The sequence below is a fragment of the Podarcis tiliguerta genome (genome assembly GCF_965153285.1).
Source record: "Podarcis tiliguerta genome assembly, chromosome: 13".
Taxonomy (NCBI): Eukaryota; Metazoa; Chordata; class Lepidosauria; order Squamata; family Lacertidae; genus Podarcis; species Podarcis tiliguerta.
In genome coordinates this window covers 47145828-47168214 of record NC_139546.1, presented here as the reverse complement: position 1 = coordinate 47168214, position 22387 = coordinate 47145828, and the positions used below count along the sequence as shown (strand labels likewise).

Genomic DNA, 22387 nt, shown 5'->3' with positions numbered 1-22387 from the left:
GAGAGTTCAGAAAATTGGGGTGGGGGAGTCCTAGTCGAAGGCTTCTAGGGGTCCAGGTCTGGGACAGTGGCACGGCTGTCGGGGGTTTCTGTGGGTCAGGGTTTGGGGGCAGACATTGTCGCAGTGCCAGGCAGAGGGGGGGTCGCGCTTTTCAGTTGTTTTTTTTCGGGGGGGGGCTCTTATCTCTTCCTCTCCATTATTTCTCTCCCTCTGCTCAGACCACCCTGGCGGGAGGGGGGCGAGTGAGTAGTAGCTGAGAAAGACGAGGGAGGGAGGGAGGGAGGATCAGACGAGCATCTCTGCAGAAGGAGCATCCCTGCATCTCTCTGTCGCTGGTCCTCCTGCGCTCCCGTCTTCCTTCTCGCCCTTTGCTTCGCTCTCTCTCTCTTTCTCTCTTCTCTTCTACCTCCCTCCTCTTTCTCTCTCTCCCTCTCTCTCCCCCCTTCCTTCTACATCTCTGTCTCGTTCCCTCCTTCCTTAACCCTTTTTCCCGGACTCCCAGCGACTCAGGTAGGTTCCCTTCACTTTTGGGGTGGGGGGAAGGCAGAGGGAGAAGAAGGATAGAGGGGTGGAGCCCCCAGAGGGTACCCACAAGAAGAGGGGGGTGGCAAAATGTGGGGGTGGCGTGGGGGGACGGAGTGCGGGCGAACCCCACAACCCACCCCACTTCCCTACAAGAGCTCAGTTCCCCCCATCTTTATCCATTCTTTCCCCAAAATGTTATATTATTATTATTATTAATATTTGGGGAGGGGGCTGTTTCTAGACCTGGCTCCAGGGCATGGGAGGAGCGCGGGAATCACTAATTGATAAAAAGGCAAAATATGTAGAATTCTATTTGGGGTGGGGGGGGCGGTTCCATTCTGCACTTCTCCGTCCCTCCCACTTTCTCATTCCTTCTTTCCAGCCCCAGCTGTGTATGTGTGTGTGTGTTTCCCCCCCTCCTATTCCCGGGGGGAGTCGGGGATCAAAGTTTGATTAGGGACGTGACGGGAGCGAGGAGGGGGGAAAGCGATGGGGAGCCAGCGGCGCCCGCACTCATCCGTCCGCCGGGCTTTTTCGTTCCTTCGTTCCGGAGAGAATTCCGTATTGATTGTGACAAATGTTGTGGCTGGCGGGATTCCCGTCTGGGAGGGGAGGCTGGGACGGCGAGGGACCCCCCCCCCTTTCCCCAAACAGACGCGCTCTCGCCTTTCTCTCCCTCCTTCTCTCTCTCTCTCTTCCCCCCTCACCCCCACCCCCCGTTTTCTCTTCCCCTCTTTCTTTCTTTCTGCCTGTCTCATTCCGCGATTCCGAGGCGCCTCATTAGGAATTTCACTCACGCAGCCCTGGGTTGTAAATCTACCCCGGGAGTCTTAAGACTGCAGCGCGGGGGAAAGGATTGCGGGGGGCATTGGGAGGCTGGAAAAAGAGGGGGGGGGACACCTGCTGGCATGACCGAGGGAGGGGGGGGGGAGATGGAGATAAATCAGGACCCCCACCACCTCAGCCTCCCGCCCCACAAGGATTCCCAGGAGAGGGAGGGCTATGGTGAGGACTGCTGAAACCTGACCCACAGCCCCCAAACCACAGCCCCCCCCCCCAGATCTGGAGAGACCCCCTACAAGGCATTTTATGACAGCCCCCCTCCCCAGATTTATGCATCAGCATCAGCTCACCCCCTCTTCAAGTGTCGTAGGTACTCCACAAGAGCTATGGGGTGGCTATAGATTTGGGGTGGCTCTGCCCTCAGTCTCCCGTCTTAGCCCATTATCCCCCCCCCCAAATAATCCTGGTCCTCCCTCTGCATTCCTCAATGCACCTTGGTCCTCCTGACCCACAGCCCCCCCAAAAGCTGCCCCCTGATCTTTAAATGAATGCTATTCCTTCCTGGATTACCTGTCGCCATGCTCACTCCCCAGGGCCCTTGACCTCTTCCTCGCACGCCAAGCCCCTGGTGTTCTGGCCTCCCTCTTTCGATTATTGCTTCTCAGATTCAATTTCAGACCCGATTCCCTCTCCCCCCCCCCAAACCACAAATAAATAAATAAACCTCAGCTTTGGTCCTGATCAGTACTTCAAGGTCTCCATTTCGGACCTAGCTCTGCCCCCACTCTACCAACTGAAAGGTTTTTCATTTTTGGGAACACACTGAATCGTAAAACTGGGGTGCCAGTATCCCCCAAAAGACCACCCTGTCCAACTGCACTTCAGAGGCCCAGCCACCCCCAACATTACCTACACCCAGTGTGACTCTAACCAAATTCGCTTGTGGCTTCTCAACCCAAAACCCACCCAATATCTTTTTGGACTTCTAGTTTCAGAGGGAATCTGCCCCCCCCCCCCGCAGGTCCATCATGCCCCCTCCTCATTATATTTCCCTCCCCACAAATAAGGGCTGCATTACCCCCACCCCCCACCCCGCTTTCTCTTGGAGTCAATTTTCTGACGAGGCGAAATAAGATTTGCTGGGTTTATTCTCCCAGGGTCTGGGAATAACTAATCCTAAAAAATCCGCTTAGATTTGGGCAGGAGGGGAGGGGAGAGGGAGGAAAGAGACAGAGCCTGCCTGGAGGGGGAGAAGGAATAAATGAAGGAAGGGATAGGGTGGAGAGGGCTGGAAAGAAGGGCATCACTTTCAGGAGGAAGCAGCAGGGAATTAAAACAAACACAACCAGCCTTGGTCCCAGCTTAGGGCCTCATTTGAAGCCCCTGATTTATTTTAATGGCATCTAGGAAATCTGGGATACAAGATTTACAGTTACAGAGGCTACTGGAAATTGGCATTTAAACAGCGAAGTAATAAATGAGATACTTATATATGTCTCTGCCCCCCCCCCTTTTGCTTTTTGCATAGAAATAAATGCAAGCACTTTTAAATCAGTGGGGCATGAATGAACAGGGACCTAGTCTTTTAGGTTCATCTTTCCTTATGTCCTAGAAGAGTGCCACCTTTATCATACTGCCCTTGCCCCTTGGGCTTTTAACGGCAGTCTTATCTGAGGAGAAATTAGGCAGGGTAAAGCTTTTCTCATCTCCCGGTCTCCAAGCCAGAAAAAAGCTTTTTAGCGGGCTACGTCTCTGTGCAATGGGCTAACATCAAAAACACAGCAGCTGGGGAACAGGGAAGCAGTTGGCAACTCTCAGAAGGACAGGCAGGCAGAGAGCACACTATCTGTGGGTGCGCTGGCTCAAAATCACTTAAGGGAGATGAGGGTGTGTATCAGATTGATCAGTCTTTCAATCTGGATTAATTAATCCGGAATAAGTACCACCCCCCTGATCCCATAATCACACTCCCTGGTGCCTATTAGAATCCACATTTCCGTGTTGTCTCCTTTTTAAAAACAAAAACAAGCCGGTGTCTTAACACTTCCCAGATCTATAGTAAGTTAAGCGAAAACAAGAATGTACATTTGATCACAAGAAACATCGTAATTGCCTGTTTGCTGCTTTCTGGGCCACATTCACAAAATTTGCAAGTGACAGATTCCAGGACTAAAAGGTGCTGTCAGCATCCTTGTTAAACAAACAAAAATTTGAATTATTACCTGGTCTGGATGCTTGAGATATTTTGGAGTGCTGGGATCTAGCCTTGGGACGCGGGGAAATAATGAAAAGGCAGCGTGTGCTCTGAGCATTGGCAGAGTGCCTTAGCCCTCAACCGTCATTAGCCACAACCAGCTATTGTACCCACAGAAGTTCAAACCTCCTAGCACATTTGAGCCTTCCTTTAACCCCGCAAAATGGGGATCTGTAGCTCACTGGCAGAGCATTCGCTTCGCATGGAGAAAATCCAAGGTTCGATCCCTGATGTCTCCAGTTACATAATCATAATAAATTTAATAATAACAAGATGTGGATCGTGGCCAGTCAGAGGAGGCTAAACATGATAAAGTGGACAAATAAGTTTCATTCGGTAGAAGGCAGCTTCCTCAAATATATTCTCATACGCAAAATCGCTAATATTTATTCTGTATTGACTATTCTGTCATCCCTTTCTTCAATCATTGACACAGATAACAGCTGCTACATCATATAAAAGCACGTTGAAAATAGTTTTTTTTTTGGGGGGGTATGTGAAGAATACTGTCGTTTGAACCACCCCATTTGTGCAAACGAAAAGTGGTTTGTGTTGCTAAAGAAATCCCAGAGAGCGATTTTCGTGTTTTCTTTCTGTTTGTCCTGGGCTGGGCCAGATCAAAAGTCATCGCCTCAGGCGGCAGAACCGGGACACAATTTGAGGGCTTGTCTTTTTGGGGCAATTTCCGTCCCAAACGTACCCCCTCAGCGGTATAATTTTAGCGGCTCGGCGGCAGGAACTAAGCGCCATTTTGGATCTGCCGGCCTGAATCTTGCCAGGCCTGGGCGGGAGAGAAGCAGCTTAGCTGTTTTGCCTCAGGTGGCAAAATATCTGAGGCTGGCTCTGGACATCGCACACATCTTGGGAAGCCTTCCAAAATTTATGAAACGGAAACTTTACAACGGTCTGCCTCTGCGCCTGTTTGACTGCCCAGATTTGTGGTTGGCCGGTCAGCTTTTGGCTCCCGTGGAGGGAGTTTAGATGTATTTGACTTGACCCACTTGTAAGCTAACGTTTTTTTATTATTTTTTAATGCAGCTTGGGGTTGCTTTCGGACATCTGTCTTAAGATGCCTGTCTAGGGAAATGTAAAAAGTAGGAAACGAAACTGCTGCAGCTTCCTAGCATGTTTATTTCATTAGCCACCTTTTTCCGGTGGGAAATGGGTGCTGCTACCACACACAGCCCAGACGCCCTTGAAATGTGTGTTTTGCCGGAGCTAATTCTGACCTGTGGTAACAACCTGCAAATGGTCATTACTCTGGGTTTGTTATAGCCAGGCTCAGGGAACAAAAAGTGGAATTGGTGTGTCTTTTCACGCACGACGGCAGATCCTCTGAGACCCTCTCGAGTTATTTGTGTGATATAATCATAGAATCGTGGAATTGGAAGAAAGGGTCGTGAGGGTCATCTAGTCCAACCCTCTGTGATGCAGGAATCTTTTGCCTGACACGGGACTCGAATCCACAACCCTGAGATTATGAGTCTCATGCTCTGCCGACTGAGCTAGGTGCCTGATAGGCGGGATAGGTGCCTGCATGTGTGAATGCAACTAATGCAGGGCAAAGGAGTGAAGAGAGCCGGCCGGGTCTTTTCATTCAAATTACAGACAACGGGAAATTTGGAAGGGGATAGGAAAGGAATCAAGTCCTACTTTTTGTAAATGGATACCTGAGGCTGGTGCTCAGGCAACTTTTGAATCGGTAACACTGAGGGAAAAGCGAAGGGAGGAGATGTCGTTGTTGTGGGACAGGGCACGTTGCCTCTGGGAAAATGCGGTGCTGACTAGAAGCTTAGACCTGAGCTTTTGTGCTTTGCTGGCTTCTTGAGAAACCTGCAACGGTGAAAATCCTATCTCTCCCCGCCTGCCCTCCCCAAGTCGGTTGCTCCACGCTGATCTGCTTTTGAAATTAGAAAGGGGGGATCTTTTCCATGCTGCCTCTCCCCAGCCCTCAGATCTCTCAGATCTTAAATGCGCTTTCCTGTAATTTAAAATTGTTTCTTCTTATCCTCGCCCTCAGCAGATACGGCATACTCTCCGTCTTCTTTCTGACACCCTTTTAAAATACTTGGGAGGAAACCGCCGCTTCTTAGAGCAAGGGTTGCTGGTGGGGGAACAGGGAGACCCTCTAGGTTTTACGGCAAAAGGACTGTAGCTCCGCACCAGAGCACTTTGTTTAAAATGCAAAAGTCCCAAAGTTCAACCCATTTCCTGGCGCCCACCCGTTCCTGGGCTTTAGCTCCCACAATCCCCCACCATCGATTGGCCTGCTGGCTGTGGACAGCTGGATTTCGGAGCCCAACCATATTGGGAAAGCCACATAAGTTGTCCCTTGTGGGAAAGATAATTCAGCATATTCCTCCTTCTCCACAGGGCTTGGTCTCGAAATGATCACGCCGCAATGAGGTCTGAGGGTTTTGCCCTGCAAGGCCGCAGAGGCTTCTGGGAAATAGCGTTGTGAACGCCATAGTTGTCCACAGGGCCGGTGGGCAGAAGGGGGCAGGCCAGCCCCCAAAACTGAGATAAAGATGTGAGATGGGGCATGAAAAGTTGGGCAAGTTTGAGCCAGGCCTCACCTAGTTTTAGGCCCGTGAAAGAGATCAGTCTCTGAAAGGAGCGATACTTCCCCTCGCAGTCACACTCTTGGAACACATGGAGAGATTTTCTGTGGCAACTCGTAGGTGAAGGGAGAGAACTCTGCACATGTTCAGAGGCCCTCCAAGGTCGAGTTTTTCACTCTTGGTCTCCAGTTGCAGGACGCAGGGGACGACTTGGGGCTCCTCTGAGGGCAGGGAAGGAAACTTGACTTTGGTGCCTTGGAATTATAGGAGAATAGAAAGCTGCCTTGTGCTAGAGTCACACCATTGGTCTACCTAGTATTGTCTGCACTGACTGGCAGCATTTCTCCAAGGCTGCAGACACGTGTCTCTCCCGGCCCTTCTCAGTGACGCCATTGGTGATTTCACCTACGACCTTCTGCCTGCAAAGCAGATGCTCTTCCAGCACAGTCCCTTGGTGCTGATAAGGCCAAGGCTGAAGGTTCAAATCCTTGCATGAGACGGCTGCATTGCAGGGGGCTGGACTAGATGACCCACAGGGTCCCTTCCAACTCTACAATTCTATAATCTACACCGGTGTAGGCAACCTAAGGCCCGGGGGCCGGATGTGGCCCTAGGGCCTTCTCAATCCGGCTTGCGGACGGCTCGGGAATCAGCGTGTTTTTACATGAGTAGAAGGTGTCCTTTTATTTAAAATGCATCTCTGGGTTATTTGTGGGGCATAGGAATTTGTTCATTCCCCCCCCCAAAAAAAATACAGTCCAGCCCCCCACAAGGTCTGAGGGACTGTGGACCGGCCCACGGCTGAAAAGGGTTGCTGACCCCTGATCCACATTACCAAAAGCGGTTGAGAGAGGCAGCGGCTGTTGGGTGTGTGCCTGAACCAAACAAGTTGCTTACAGGACCGCAGCAAGCTGCCTTACATTGAGCTAGACCCTCGGCCCACCGAGTGCAGTTTTGCCTACACTGACTGGCAGCAGAGGGTCTCCAGGGTGTCAGGCAGGGAGACACCCCCAGGCTGGGATCGAACTTGGGAGTTTCTGCGTGCAAAGCTGATGTTCTGCCACTGAGCCGCACAGCCTGTATTGCCCAAGGGCTGCATCCGGCTACTGAAAACGGGGGCCGAGGCCTGAGAGAGTGCCTGCTCAGCAGGAGTAAAGCCCAGCCTTTTCCCTCCCTCTGCCGCCATCTCAAATTAAATCCGGGGCTGGCTGCTTCTCGAGGAAGCACCTGCTGGACACGCGCTCGCAGCCTCCCATTCCCCTCCCCCCCTTGCTCATTTCCTCGCTGTTTATCTTCATTTCCGATCAATAAGGAGAAGCCAAGTGACTGAATCAGTTGTCGCTCTGAATGAATTACAGTGATTAGGCCCCGGTATGGCGAGGAGGACGAGGAGGGAGGAGGAACTGGGACCACATCTTCATGCCAGTTTCAACAGAGGGCGCCACTGGAGGGCAAGGCGGGGGTTTTTTTAAAAAAAAAAGGAAAGAAAAAATTTATTAACTGCATTTCTGGATCACGCTCGAAAGGTTAAAGCAGGTCAGGCCGCAGTTGGGCCCAACTGCCCCGCAGGTTAATTGGGTTGAACGAAGGCCTCAGAGGGAAACCGCTAACAAGGAAGGCGAGAGAGAGGAGGGGAAAAGAAACTGTGAGAAAGGCAGAGAATGCAGATGCCAGCTGAGCGAAAGAAATACGAAAAGGTGGGGAGACCCGGGGCGCTTCCGGGCGACCTGTGCGCTGCGCATTTCGTCCTGATTTGTTCACGGGGAAGCGAGGCAACGTTGGCCATTTGGTGAGCGTTTGCCCCAGTTTGTTTTCGGGGAGGTTAGATGATTTTGCGCCAATGCCAGTGTTACCCCCGCACTTTCCGTGTCGTGAAAAGTTGGGTCTTTTGGGGAAAGTGGGTTTCTTATTTCTTTCTTGGTTAAATTTGTATTCTGCCCTTCGTCCGAAGATCTTAGGGCAGCTCACGGCAGGATATATATATACTGTATCTACAGGGTTTTGAGTACAAGAGGGCCAAGTCAACTTGAAGCATGCAGCCTAAATTTGCTGGTATGTGGTTGAATCCCGCTTGAAAGCAGTGACAGTCTGGAAGCTCCCAGGTTGTGGTAGAAGGAGCAACAAAACTGAGGGAGGGAGGGAGGGAGGAAGGAAGGAAGGAAGGGAGGAAGGAAGGAAGGGTTTGTGGTGGAGCTCAGCCCTAGCACTAGTTGCCAATGGCAGAGCTTATCCCTTGAGGTTATGAAGCAAGAGCAAAACAAGGGCTCCCCAGAGCAGGTGCAGAATGCATCTCTCTTAAGAGCATAAGAAGACCTCGCTGGATCAGGCCAGTGGCCCGTCTAGTCCAGCATCCTGATCTCACAGTGATCAACCAGATGTCCCAGGGGAAAACCCAGAAGCAGGATTTAACCACCAAAACACGCTCCACCTCCTGAGGCTCCCAGAAATATGCTGCAGAAGACAGTTGCTGTGGCTCGTAGCTGTCGATAGCCTCCCACAGATTTGCCCGATCCTCTCTGAAAGCCGTCCAAGTCAGTGGCCCTCCTCACCGCTTCCTTTGGCAGCGAGCGACTGCTGCAGGCTCCTGGGGTCAGAGAGTCTTCCCGCGTCGAGGGCTGAGGATGAGAGCTTCCAGGTTAGAGGGTCTCCTTCCAGGCAATTCTGGGTCCTGGCATCTGTCCCCCACCCTCTCGAAACCAAGGACTGGGAAGGCAGGCAGGTAGCCAGGCAAAATATTGCAGAGGGTTAAGCGAAGAGGGTACCTCAACTGCCCTGCTATTATCCCCCTAGTGTGGCCAAGGGTCCTAGAAGAAAGAGGACAAGGCCTCAGGGCTTCCTCGGTGGCAGAGGTTTTAAGCACAGAGGCAAACGTGGCCGAAATATTTTGCTGAGGAGCCATCAAGTTTTTCTGGCCCCCGGCTCCTCCTGCCCATTTCCACCGCTAGATCCCACTGGGTAGGTTGTCGGGGGACGACAACGAATTAACCCCAGAGTGTACATATATATATATATATATATATATATATATATATATATATATATCTCCCTACACAAAACTGGACGAGGCGGTATCTCTGTCTCGTTCTGCCCTTCCTTGCAACTGCGTTTATCTCTCCGTCTGTCCATTTCTCGCTCCATCCATCATCTGTCCTCTCTCGTCTGCAGGGCAGGCTGGGGAGCAAGACCTGAGGGGAATGTAGAACAGAGACACCAGGAGTGTGTGTGTTGTGGGGGGGGGGGGCAGGGAGTGAGAACAAGAGGGAGAGAAGATGCAGGGAAGGAAGGAGAGAGGGAGGCACAGGCGGATGCATAGATAAATAATCTGCACGGATGGATGGATGGACGGGCAGATGGCTTAGATGAATAGTTAAGTGCTGTCTTTGGACAGGTTGGTGATGGGCAGGTGGATGGAGCGATGGGCATATTTGAAGATCTCTGTGGACGGATGGATGAATAGTGGGCGGGCGCTGCAGGAGATGGATGGGTGGTTTAAAGAGGGACGTGTGGGGAGAGGAGGAAGGGGGAAAGGGGTGGGTGCACGGAGGAAAAATGAGCTTGGAGATGTGCGGATGGTCTCATCGGGGGTACACGTGCGGAAGGTGGACTCTGGATGGTGGGCAACTAAGAACTCCACGAAGAGGCCCTCGTGGTTTTGTGGGTTTGGAAAGATGGCTGCACCCAGGGGGTGCTTTGTGAATGATTCGGGGCTGGGGCTTCCCCAGGCGGGGAAGAGGAGCGAACCCCACAGACCCAAGCAACAAAATGGCTCTACAGTGGTACCTCAGGTTACATACGCTTCAGGTTACAGATGCTTCAGGTTACAGACTCCGCTAACCCAGAAATATTACCTCAGGTTAAGAACTTTGCTTCAGGATGAGAACAGAAATTGTGCTCCAGCGGCGTGGCGGCAGCGGGAGGCCCCTTTAGCTAAAGTGGTGCTTCAGGTTAAGAACAGTTTCAGGTTAAGAATGAACCTCCGGAACAAATTAAGTTCGTAACCCGAGGTACCACTGTATTGCCAAAACAAACTGGGCAGCAGTTCTTCAGGTTTCCAAGCAGGACTCTCTCCCAGCCGTACCTGGGGACACCGGGACTTGAACCTGGGACCGCCTGCCTGCAAAGCAGATGTTTTCCCGCTGAGCTGCAGCCTCTTCTTCGTGACCTAGGGGCCCTAGTTGACCTCAGGGCTGGTCCAAACCCTTTTGCTGCCTGAGGCGAAGGACAAGATGGCACCCCTTCCCACTCCAGCTGAGCTGACTTCAGTGCCAGCAACGGAAATAGCATCCTCCTGACAACCCGAAGGCAGCAGACTATTTTAGGGACGCTGGGCTGGCCCATGTCGCTTGCACAGCTTGGTCCTCCAACAGAGAGCAACACGGAGGGGGGCCTTCGGAAGGAAGCTCTAGGAAGCAGAGGTGGCGGCCCTCCGCACCTGCCCCCTGAGGCTGTCTCCTATCTCCGCCCAATGACAGGGCCGGCCCTCTTCCTCCCCATTCATTCTTTCCCGTTCCTGAGTCAGACCCCAGAACTGTGTTTAGGCTGACACCCTTGTCGGTGGCTGTAACTTTCACAAGTACAGCTCACGTCACCCGGGATCTTGAAGCTAGCAGGACTAGGTTGCGACTTAAACGTTAGGAATAAGTGCTGTTTGACAGTTCAGCTTGCTCAGAAGGCAGTGGACTTTCTTCCAACTGTACGATTCTATGATTTGTGGCAGGCTGACACCCTAGGCACAGAAAGACCCAGAGTTTGAGGTCAGAAGGAGTAGTACCTAGGAAGCTGCATTATGCTGAGTCAGAGCAACTAGGCCAGTGTTGCCTGCACGGACTGGCAGCCGTTCTCTAGGGTTTCAGCCTTTCCCTACCTGGAGATGCTAGGATTGAACCTGCAACCTTCTGCATGCAGAGCAAATGCTCTGCCACTGAGCCACGACGCGTCTCCGTCGTCACGCATAAGTAGTATAACCTCCAGTGGGACCGATTTACCCAGTGCTGAACTGGCCTTCTGGTACCCATAATAGGTAAATCTGTCTCCATTAAATGAGCCTTTTCCTCTTCTCCGCCACCAGAAGCAGCTGAGTTTCACCTGTGGAGTAGTTTAGGAAACCAAGGGTTGAGCCGAAGAACCCGCACACACCTGTGATACTGGTCTTGTTCTTAGATTTCCCATTCCTGCCTTCGTATAATTTTAATGTTTACTGTGAACCGAGAGGTGGGGAACCCACGGCCTTCCGAACGTTGTGGCACTCCGGTTCCCATCGTTCCCTGATGGTGAGCCATACTAGCCACAAAATCTAGAGGGCCACAGGTTTCCCCAGTCCCGTTTTAAACCGCCCGGAGAATCCTAGCTAGGAGGTGGTCCGCAAATATTGCAAATCAATAAGAACAGAGGATGCTGGGATAAGGTTCTCAGCTCACATGCCAGCCGAGCAGCATCCGCAGTGGAGCGCCAGCCCAAAGATTGCCTCTCGACTCGATCGTTTGCTGCGTCGGGCGGTGCCAGCGCAGTGTGCACCTGAAGACGTGCAGAGTGTGGCCCAGGCAGCTCCCTTGGCTTGGCTTTGCCCTTCCCTGAAGAGAGCCAGTGTGGTGTAGGTCTTACAGGACCAAGACCTGGGAGACCAGGGTTCGAATCCCTGTCAAGACAGTTCCCCCCAAAAAAGTCCAATTTGGAGCCCATTGGTTAGATTCAGCAGGAGGGCAGTTCTCTGCAAAAGTCCTGTAGGATTGTGGGTAACGTTGGCCAGCATGCCTTGAGAAGGGATCCGGGAGGCTAGGAGTGATTTGGGCTAGCAATGGGAAGACTTCAAGGCCATTTGGGTACAGTGTTTGGGCCAAGTGTGGATGTGTCTCCTGGTCTACCTGTTATCAGTTATCATTCGTAGATCTGGTGTCTGGTTCTCTTTGGAAGGCCGGGAAGGATTTTGGATATCTTTGACCCATAGATTGCAGTTGGTAGACCTGGGGATCTGACCTTGTGGGGTGACCTTGAGCTGGTTGTCACCCCTTTGGCCAGGCTTCCTCAACCTCGGCCCTCCAGATGTTTTGAGACTACAGTTCCCATCCTGCCTGACCACTGGTCCTGCTAGCTAGGGATCATGGGAGTTGTAGGCCAAAAACATCTGGAGGGCTGAGGTTGAGGAAAACTGCCTTAGGCTGGCCCCCACTCAAGACAGAAGTGTATACACCCCCACGGGCTCCTTGGAAGGGGGTTGCAAATGCTGTAATAAATAAATAACTCTGGCACAATCGGATGGGAATCGGAGAAAGGAAGAGGAACGGTGTTCTTTATGGATTATCTGCATGAATCAGCCATTTATTCTGGACAGGGGTGGATGGCGATGTACGTGATTGGAAGTATGCATCTGACTGGCAATGATATCTAGTCTTTCTCTCCCTCTCTCTCTCCCCTTCTCTCTCCCCCCATCTTGCCCCCTATGCACCCAGATCCACCCAGATGGGGTAGCTGTTCCTTATGGGCAACGCAGATGAGCAGCGCCCCCCGCTGCAGGAGGACTGAACTGCGGGGCTGAGCGATGGCCAGTTTCCTCCAGCTCCTGCTGGCCTGGTTGGGAGGCTGCGGCTGTGCAGGCCGCCTCATGCCGCCCAGCCAGGGTGCCAGAGCTGGGTCCCTGCGGGGGAACGTGTCTCAGCGCTGGGAGCGCCCGCTGATGAGGTCCCGTCGCAGCTGGGTCTGGAACCAGTTCTTCGTCATTGAGGAGTACGCCGGACCGGAGCCCGTCCTCATTGGGAGGGTGAGCTGCAGGACGGCTGGGCCCCACGCTGGCTGGCGTGGAGGGCTGAGGAGGCACCGAGGGGCAGCCTGGACCTATGGGGTGCAACCCTACCTTTTGCAAAGGGATGGATCCTAATTGTTGGGCCCACCAGACCTTGCGACATGGTTTGCAAGGCCGGTTCAACCAGGCCACCTGCCCTACATCATTTATGTGTGGGGCAGGTAAGAGTGAGACTCAGCCCAAAGGATGTTTCCTGGCCACAGCTGACTGGAAGTGCCTGCAATGCCGCTTTCAAAGTGCTGGGCAAGGGAGACAGTGTGGAGTAGTGGTTAGAGCGCTGGACCTGGGTTCAAATTCCTGTTCAGCCATGAAGTCCACTTTGGGCCAGTCGCTATCTCTCTGCCTAATCCATCCCATAGGGTTATTGGGGGGGGGGGTTGGAGAGGGGGAGACGTATGGGTGCTACCTTGAGGTCTTTGGAGAAAAGGTGGGAATGCAATAAGATTTCCCGCAGCGCTATTTCCGGCAGTGCTTTGAACTTCTGACAGAGACTTGTGGCCACGAATGAGGAATCTGCGGCCCTGCAGATTTTGCTAGGACCCAGATCCCGTCAGCCCCAGGCAGCATGTCCAGTGGTCAGGGATGATGAGATCTGGAGTTGCAGGCAACATTTGGAGGGCCACAAGTCCCCCACTCCTCCTGGCTAAACCCCTTGAGGTTTTATTCTGAATTGATTTTAGAAAGAATTGATTTTAGAATGTATTTCAATTAATTGATCATGATTTTATGTATGTGTTACTTTTACTGTTGTTAGCCGCTCTGAGCCCGGCTTCGGCTGGGGAGAGCGGGATATAAATAATTTATTATTATTATTATTATTATTATTATTATTATTATTCCTCCTTTCAGGCTCCTGCCTCAGCCCTTCTCCTCTCTTCCTCATTCCTGGACCCTCCTTCCCTAGGCCCTAACAGCCCACCCCAATATTGCGGAGTTTTGCGCTTGGAAGCAAGTGCTCAGGCCTTTTTTTTCAGAATTCTCATCTGCACAATAGCTTTCTGGAACGGACTCAGGGAAAATGATGTCTAAAAAAAACAAAAAAACACACACAAAAAAAATTTTCCCCAGACAACCAGACTGAAAGCCATTTATTGCACACAGGATGCAGAAACAATATAATATTCATTTCTGACTGGCTTTCAGTCAAGAAGTCCCTGGCTCGAATGGCACCTGAGCTGTGAACTAATTTAGACACGCTGCATTTATCAGCCTCAAAGCGCAGTACAGTAATAAATGAGCACGTTGGTCAGCGGAGGGGACGGGAGCTGGCGCAAGGCAAGATTCTCGCACCTGAAGATGTGGGCACACAAGATATATTGTTCCTTGAACACTGGATTATTGTACATGAAAAAGCAGTCTTGCTTGTTAAGCCACCTCCGCACCAAAGTGTTATGATACCATTTTAAACAGGCGTGGCTTCCCCCAAGGAATTATGGGAATTGTAGGCAGTTACAGGTGCTACAATTCCCAGAGTTCCTGGGAAAAGAGATTGGTGGTTACGCCACTCTGGGAAATGTAGCCTCGGGAGAGGAATAAGAGGTCTTCCGAACAACTCTCAGCACACAGGATTCTTTGGGGAAAGCCACGGCTGGTATAAAGTTTTATTATAGCACTTTTAACATAAGGTGTGAAAGTAGCTTTGGTAACCTTGGCCACCTGCCCAGCCCATCACTTTGATTGGAGCAAGTCAACCAATGGTAGCCAGGGAATGCTTGGCATTAGGGCAGTTCAGCCAATCACCGCCAGCGGTTTCATTGCCGCTGCTTCACCACCACCACCCAGTCCCTTACATTAGGACAGCGTTCACCGCCCTGGTGCCCTTGGGAGGTTTTGGACTACAACTTCCAGCAGCCCACCTGTCATGTATGTGGAGATCTAGTTGAGATTACCCCGTTGCAGGGGGTTAGACTAGATGACCCTCCGAGTCCCTTCCAGCGCTACAGTTCTATGATTAATTCGGCTCCCATTAGCCTCAGCTGCGTTTGGGGGCTGCGCTCCAAAACTCATGGTTAGCAAAGGCTGCGTTAGGGTTATAGATTTAAAAATATTTTTTTTACCGAGTTCTGTGTCTTTACTCTCTTTTTCCTCTGACAGCTTCACACCGATGTGGACCGGGGCGAGGGCCGCATCAAGTACGTCTTGACCGGAGAGGGGGCCGGCACGGTCTTCGTGATCGACGAGAAAACGGGCAACATCCACGTCACCAAAACCTTGGACCGGGAGGAGAAATCTCAGTATACGTTGCTGGCCCAGGCTGTGGACCGGGCCTCTAACCGGCCTTTGGAGCCGCCTTCTGAGTTCATCATCAAAGTCCAAGACATCAACGACAACCCGCCGGTCTTCCTCCATGGCCCTTACCACGCTACTGTGCCTGAAATGAGCAACGTGGGTGAGTCCAGTGGCCTGGCTGGTGGTGGAACCGCCCTTAGCTGATCCTTTGCAGAGTAGCCTTTTTGATAAGATTTTATTGAGCCTTTTCGTAATGCAATAACTCCCCCCCCCCCGCCAAATTTAAACAAAAACAGAAACGGAAAAAAGAGGAAGACGAATGCAATGTCCTCTCTCACAGGTAGATCTTAACCCTTGTCTCACACAGGAAGAGGTCGACCCTCCCAGCTCTCAGCTAGGACCTTTCCTTTCTTCTCCCTGTCTCCCACCCTGCTGCAGCTGGCACTCTTTGGGCTGGAAGGGCAGAAGGCATGGAAAACAACAGGAGGCAGAGCCAATCTTAAGGCCTCCTCCACGCCCTAAAGTGCTGTGATGCTGCTTTAAGCAGTCATGGTTTCCCCCAGGGAATTCTGGGAGCTGTAGTTTGTTAAGAGTGCCGAGAGCTGTTAGGAGGTGCTTATTCCCCGCACGGAGCTACAGTTCCCAGAGTTCCCTGGGAAGAGGCCTTGAGATCGGTAAAGCACCCTGGGAAGTGCTGCTTATGGGGGAGAGAGTCTTCTAACGACTCTCCTGACTCTGAGCAAATCAAAGTTCCCAGAATTCCTTGGGAGAAGCCATGACTGGTATTATAACGCAGAGCACAAGTCCTTCCTGAGTCCTACAAGGGGCAACACAGAGAATAAGGAGGAAGAGGAAGCTCACAGGCAGGGTCCCCCTCTGGGCTGGACGTAAGAACATGAACAGCTCAACACCACTGCGTGGCGAGCGTCCCACAGGTATGGGGTTGGCCTTGTGTAAATATGGCAGACCATGCACTGTGGCCTCTTGCATCTTCCTGCATCTGGAACATGTCCGTGTCTGGACCCCTCCTTTTATTGTCTTCTTGCTTCCCCACACAAGAGAGGAGGGGAGCCATGGTACGGGAGAGGGCTGTTGCACCCGAATCTTGCTTGCCTGTTTCCCACAGACATCTGGTTGGCCACCGTTAGAACAGGATGTGGGCCTAGTCCAGCAAAGTAGTTCTTATGTCCATATGAACGAAACTGGAGGGGGGAAGAGGAGCCTGCAGAGTCTCAGAAATACAAGTTCCTCCCCTTCCTGTTTCTTCCTGGGGTGGGGGGGACATTATGGGGGGAGATTGCCCATTTTGCTGGGTGCTCCAATTCCTCCTTCTCCAGGCTCACAGAGAACACAGGCGAAGAGTTTGAGGTGAAATTGCGGGAGCTATTCTAGATGCCCTCCTGAGCCACCCAAATACCTTGGGTTGGCCCCGTGTGCTTTTAAGTGTGTGAATGGCATCCCCAGACGATGATTCCAATCAGAACCAAACTTGAAGCCGGGTTGCACTCCTCACATGACATTATCCTACCCCTGAGATGCTAGATTTCCTGCTACACATCATGCCCACCAAAGTCCTGCAGGACCTGACCCTCCCTGAGGCTGGTAGCCCTTGATAGCCCTCTTCTCCATGAATTGTCCAGTCCTCTTTTAAAGCCATCTGAGTTGGTGGCCATCATTGCTTCCTGTGGGAGAGCGTTCCATAGTTCAACGCTACACGAAGAAGTTCTTTCTTTTATATACAGTGGTACCTCGGGTTAAGTACTTAATTCGTTCCGGGTCCGTTCTTAACCTGAAACCGTTCTTAACTTGAAGCACCACTTTAGCTAATGGGGCCTCCTGCTGCTGCCGCAACGCCGGAGCACGATTTCTGTTCTCATCCTGAAGCAAAGTTCTTAACCCAAGGTAATATTTCTGGGTTAGTGGAGTCTGTAACCAGAAGCGTATGTAACCCGAGGTACCACTGTATCCTGAATCTTCCATCATTCAGCATCCTTGGAAGTCCATGAGTTCCCATGTTCCACTTCTCTTCCGAATCAAAAGTCAGAAGTGCATGTTGACTTTTCGTATGTTAAGTGGACGAACTGCCCAGCCTCAGATAAATCTACCCCCTCTGTGTTTCTGCAGGAGCTGTTGATCTCGGCATGCCTCCTAACCGGAGGCAGACGAGGCCTGAGACTCACAAAGGGAGGTAACGTGTAGCCCAGGCTTCCTCAACCTCGGCCCTCCAGATGTTTTGAGACTACAATTCCCATCATCCCTGACCACTGGTCCTGCTAGCTAGGGATCATGGGAGTTGTAGTCCCAAAGCATCTGGAGGGCCGCGTTTGAGGAAGCCTGGTGCAGCCTCTTCTCAGGGCAGGCAAATCCGCTATGGCTGCGTACACGCTGTTCCTTTAAAGCACATCTGAAGGACATTCTTTCCCCCAAGGAATTATGGGCACTGTAGTTTCTTAAGGGTTGCTGGGAACTGTAGTTCTGTGAGGGGTGAGCTGCGGCTCCCAGAATTCTTTGAGGACAAAAAATGGGCTTTGAAGGCAAAGTGTGTGCACAGCCTGTGCCTCTTTATTGGGCCTGATTGAACGCTCGAGTCACACCCCATGCTGGCTCACAGCCGAAATTACCTATTCCCCTGCGGAGGCTGAGTAGAATGAGACACGGCCAGGGTGGTGAATCATACAGAGACACAGCAGGGAACCTCCCTTTATGGGGTGAGCACTTTGGGAGGAGGGTGGAGACAGGTACTTTTCATGATTTAATAGTAACTTTTCAGGGTTGCGGGATTGGGAACGACAGCAACCACGCTGCAGCCTGCCAGAGCTTTGCGTCTGCAAGCAGGACTCTTGTGAAGAGGCTTGGAGGAGTTCTCATCTAGCATTCCGTTTGGAGATGCTGCTTTTTTATATTGTTATTTTGGCATTTTACAGTTTGCTCTTAATGGAGAATACATGTTGGATTTTTATGGCTGTTTTAAGATGCTGTTTGCCTCCCTGGAGGCCTCTTTTGAGCATTTTTTAAAACGTAAGCCTGGCAGGTAGTGCAGGTGGTCTTCCTTATTTTTATATTTTTTAAAAACTTACTTATGGTACCTAAGATGGCTTTCAGTGTTTTTTTGGTGAATTCTCAACTGTGCCGGGTTCTTGCTTTTCAAATGACTTTGTTCTTTTTGACAGACCTCCAACAAAATAGCAGCACTATGGCCAAGACGGAAACTACGTCTCTGTGCCAACAAGACCCTTCTTGAACTCTGACCTGCGGACTCTCGCATCCAGCATCCTCAATAACCTGTGTGTGTTTGGTTTTTCTTTTTTCTGTTAATCTGCCCCGTTCCTCCAGGTACGTCCGTGATTCAGGTGACGGCCCACGATGCGGACGACCCGGCCTACGGGAACAGTGCCAGGCTGGTCTATACGGTACTCGAGGGGTTGCCATTCTTCTCCGTCGACCCCCAGACGGGTACACAACGGGGAGGAGGGGGGCAGGTTTGGGGGTGGAAGGGCGATGGTACCAGTGTCGCCCCATTGCGAAGGGAAGAATGCGGCAAGAGGCCATTGTTGTGCGCTCTTGGGGACTGGGGCAAGTGGGTGGATTTGTGATTTGCCATGGAATGCATAGCTGTCAAGTGTCCCCTATTTGGCGGGACAGTCCCTTATCCCAGCGCCATGTCCCGCTGCTGTCTCTTATTGATGAGGCTTCATTTGGCTGCTGGCTGGGCTTTCTGCCTTTGGCTCAGAGGGGCTCAGAAGATGAACATACCTGTGCCCAGAAAATCCCTTATTTTGGCTGCTGATCCTTTATTTTCGAGGCTGCTGGTCCCTTATTTTCAAATCTGTAAGTTGACAGCTATGGGAATAGCAGATTGGCTTAGAATCACAGAGATGGTCATCAGAGCTGATGATGGAGAAAGCTTCTTCAGCGGGGAGTGCAACACTCCCTTCCTTGCATTTTGGAACAACTGGTTATTAATAGGCCACCCGTTCTCAACTGGGCATCCTCCAGATGTTTTGAACTGCACAACTATGCCCTCCATATTTGGAGGGTGCTGGGTAGGGAAAGGCTGCAATAGGCCAAGTTTTAACGCTTGGGAATGATAGAGCCCCTTACAGATGTTCTTTTTATTGGGCGTTTGTTATTTCAATACAGTGTGCACCTGCAAATATTTTGGGTTGACGCCCTGCCTCGCTTCCAACCAGCGCGTGCCCTGTAACGTCCTGCCGAAATCCTGTAGCTTTACATACCACCAATGCCCTATTAGTGGGTTTGTTTTTTTACTTCCTTTTGTCGTGTTGCTGCACAGGAGCTCCCCTCCAGAAAGAAATAACGTGGTTAACATTGGGGAAGCATCGCAGAATAACATAGGATGATGTGGTGACAGTCCACTATAAATCCTTACTAAGGCACTATTATTGCATCAGTGGTGCGTTGCAGAGCACACCTGCAACATGGCCCCCTCTCCAAAATCTGGAAGGGCTCATAGACAGGCCCTCAAATCCAAGCCTATGCAAGTGTGTGTGTGCGCGCCGTAAAGGTAAAGGTACCCCTGACCATTAGGTCCAGTCGCGGACGACTCGGGTTGTGCACTCATCTTGCTCTATAGGCCGAGGGAGCCGGCGTTTGTCCGCAGACAGCTTCCGGGTCATGTGGCCAGCATGACTAAGCCGCTTCTGGCGAACCAGAGCAGCACACGGAAATGCCATTTACCTTCCCGCCGGAGTGGTACCTATTTATCTACTTGCACTTGACGTGCTTTCAAACTACTAGGTGGGCAGGAGCAGGGACCAAGCAATGGGAGCTCACCCTGACGTAGGGATTTGAACCGCCGACCTTCTGATCGGCAAGCCCTAGGCTCTGTGGTTTAGAGCACAGTGCCACCCGCGTCCCAACTAGTGTGCCATAGGGGAGGTTTAAAGGTGCTGTCATGCAGCCTCTGAGTTGCCCCCTTCTTCTCTGCAAGTCTATCCAATCACCAGTGACTCATCCCATCAACCTCCATCTGTTTGTTCAGCTTCATGGTCACGTGAACAACAACCTCTGAATCTGTTGGGTCGGCCACCTGTCTTTACATTCATCCAGATCATAGTGCCTCTACCCAGTGACTCTGACCAGCCCTGCTTGGCTTCATCTGTCACTTCCTGAAGTGTAGGTGTGTGGCCCTGGGTGCCCATGACATCCGCTCTGTGTGATCTGCCTTGCGGCTGCAGTCAGGCATTTCAGCTCAGCCGTGATTTCAGCTTGTGGGAAGCTAGCCAGGGCTGCATACCTAGCCTAGCATCCCATCCTTGTCGCCAGTGAAGTGTAGGTGGGTTCCCACGAGGCAAGACACAGCAAGAACCTTTATTGAACTACATTGCTGGGAAACAGAGGCAAAGCAACTGCCTATATACATTTCTGAAAACCTGGGCCACTCCCACTCCCAATGTGATTGGCTGTCTAAACTTCCACACTGCAAATCACGACTCAGAGTTGAAGGGCCAATGGCAGAGGCCCAAATCCTGTAATGTTCTGCGATTGGACAACATGTATCGAATCAGAACACGGGAGCTCATAATCCTTAGTCCAGACTCAAGCTCAGGCAAACACAGACCACTGAATACATAACACTTCCTTCCCTTTAGGTGGAGCTAATTGAGAGGATGGAAGGGAAATTTGCAGGGTGGGAATCTATCATCTGTCTGTCTGTCTGTCTGTCTGTCTGTCTGTCTATCTATCTATCTATCTATCTATCTATCTATCTATCTATCCTGGTCCTTCACCCACTGCTCCTTTCGCCACTCTCTCTCTCTGATACTTCTCCTCCTTCCTCCTGCATTTTAGGTGTGATCCGGACAGCGACCCCCAACATGGACCGGGAAACCCAGCAAGAATTCCTTGTTGTGGTTCAGGCCAAGGACATGGGGGGCCATGCCGGGGGTCTCTCAGGAAGCACGACCGTCACTGTCACACTGAGCGACGTCAACGATAACCCGCCTCGCTTCCCTCAGAGTAAGTTGGGAAGGGGTAGTCAGCATCAGACCTTGGTTCTGTCTATGGATGCGACCACATTTTCATATGCAGGGCAGAAAGGCTGGTGTGGGGGAGGCTGTGGACAGGACATGCCTGCCACTTTATAGGGGGAACAGAGGATTTTAGAGGTTGACCAGAAACTTCAGATTTTAATAATAATAATAATAATAATAATAATAATAATAATAATAATAATAATATTTATTTATATCCCACCCTCCCCAGCCGAAGCTTGGCTCAGGGTGGCTAACAACAATAAAATAATACAACATTCTAAAATCATTTCATTATAAAATTAATTCAAATCAAATTGATGGCAACCATCGGGCTAGAGTTCTGTGAAGATTGCCAAAGGAGGGGGTCAGGCTGTGCCCTGGCCAAAGGCTTGGTGGAACAGCTCTGTCTTGCAGGCCCTGTGGAAAGATGTCAGGTCCCGCAGGGCCCTAGTCTCTTGTGACAGAGCGTTCCACCAGATCGGAGCCACAGCCAAAAAAGCCCTGGCTCTGGTTGAGGCCAGCCTAACCTCTCTGTGGCCTGGGACCTCCAATATGTTTTTGTTTGAAGACCGTAAGTTTCTCTGTGGGGCATACCAGGAGAGGCGGTCCCGTTGGTACGAGGGTCCTAGGCCATATAGGGCTTTAAAGGTTAAAACTAGCACCTTAAACCTGATCCTGTACTCCACCGGGAGCCAGTGCAGCTGGTATAGCACCGGGTGAATGTGATCTCGCAGCAAGGACCCCGTAAGGAGTCCTGCTGCGGCATTCTGCACCCCCTGAAGAAAGAAGAAAGCTGGGATTGGACCTGAGTTTGGAAAGTAAAGCAAAGGAAAACCCACAAAAGAAAGCAACAATTCTGAGCTCCCTAGCCACTTTTGCTACTCGTTTCCATGTTAGTTTGCTAAATTTGAGCCGCCAGATAGCTCAGAACTAAGGTCTTGCTAATTGAAAACGTTGGATCTGAGCTGTCTACAGGAAATTTGTCTTGGTTGGTTCTTAACTTTGTTAAGGAGAGGCAAGATGTTCCTGGGAACAGGTTTTGCAATCTAATTGGAGGTTTTGTTTACGGTTTAGCCTCGGAGCCTAGCATATTAAACGTTTTTTTAATGTAACCACACACAAAACTGCAAAGCGCATCACAAGGAAACCTGCGACAACCTCAGACGTTACGTTATCCTTGACGCTAACAATTGCTGAAAAATATGTAACAGGCGAACAAATACTGTAAATGTTTTAAGAGCGT

The 22387-nt window shown here is 51.2% G+C and overlaps 1 protein-coding gene across 4 annotated transcripts in view; it reads left to right on the top strand.

Annotated features, from left to right (window-relative positions):
* Positions 1 to 260: 260 nt before the first annotated feature.
* CDH24 (cadherin 24) overlaps positions 261 to 22387 on the top strand; it is a 33956-nt gene continuing 11829 nt past the window's right edge. The window contains exons 1-5 of one of the 4 annotated variants that reach the window (XM_083409274.1): positions 261 to 510; positions 12570 to 12877; positions 15014 to 15308; positions 18482 to 18601; positions 20960 to 21127. In XM_083409274.1, the coding sequence (XP_083265400.1) occupies positions 12659 to 12877; positions 15014 to 15308; positions 18482 to 18601; positions 20960 to 21127 (802 nt within the window). In that variant the 5' untranslated portion in view covers positions 261 to 510; positions 12570 to 12658. Of the gene's footprint in view, positions 511 to 5066; positions 5969 to 6946; positions 7495 to 12569; positions 12878 to 15013; positions 15309 to 15815; positions 16084 to 18481; positions 18602 to 20959; positions 21128 to 22387 lie in introns of those variants that run through there. The other 3 variants (XM_083409276.1, XM_083409275.1, XM_083409277.1) reach the window with 3 other exon arrangements.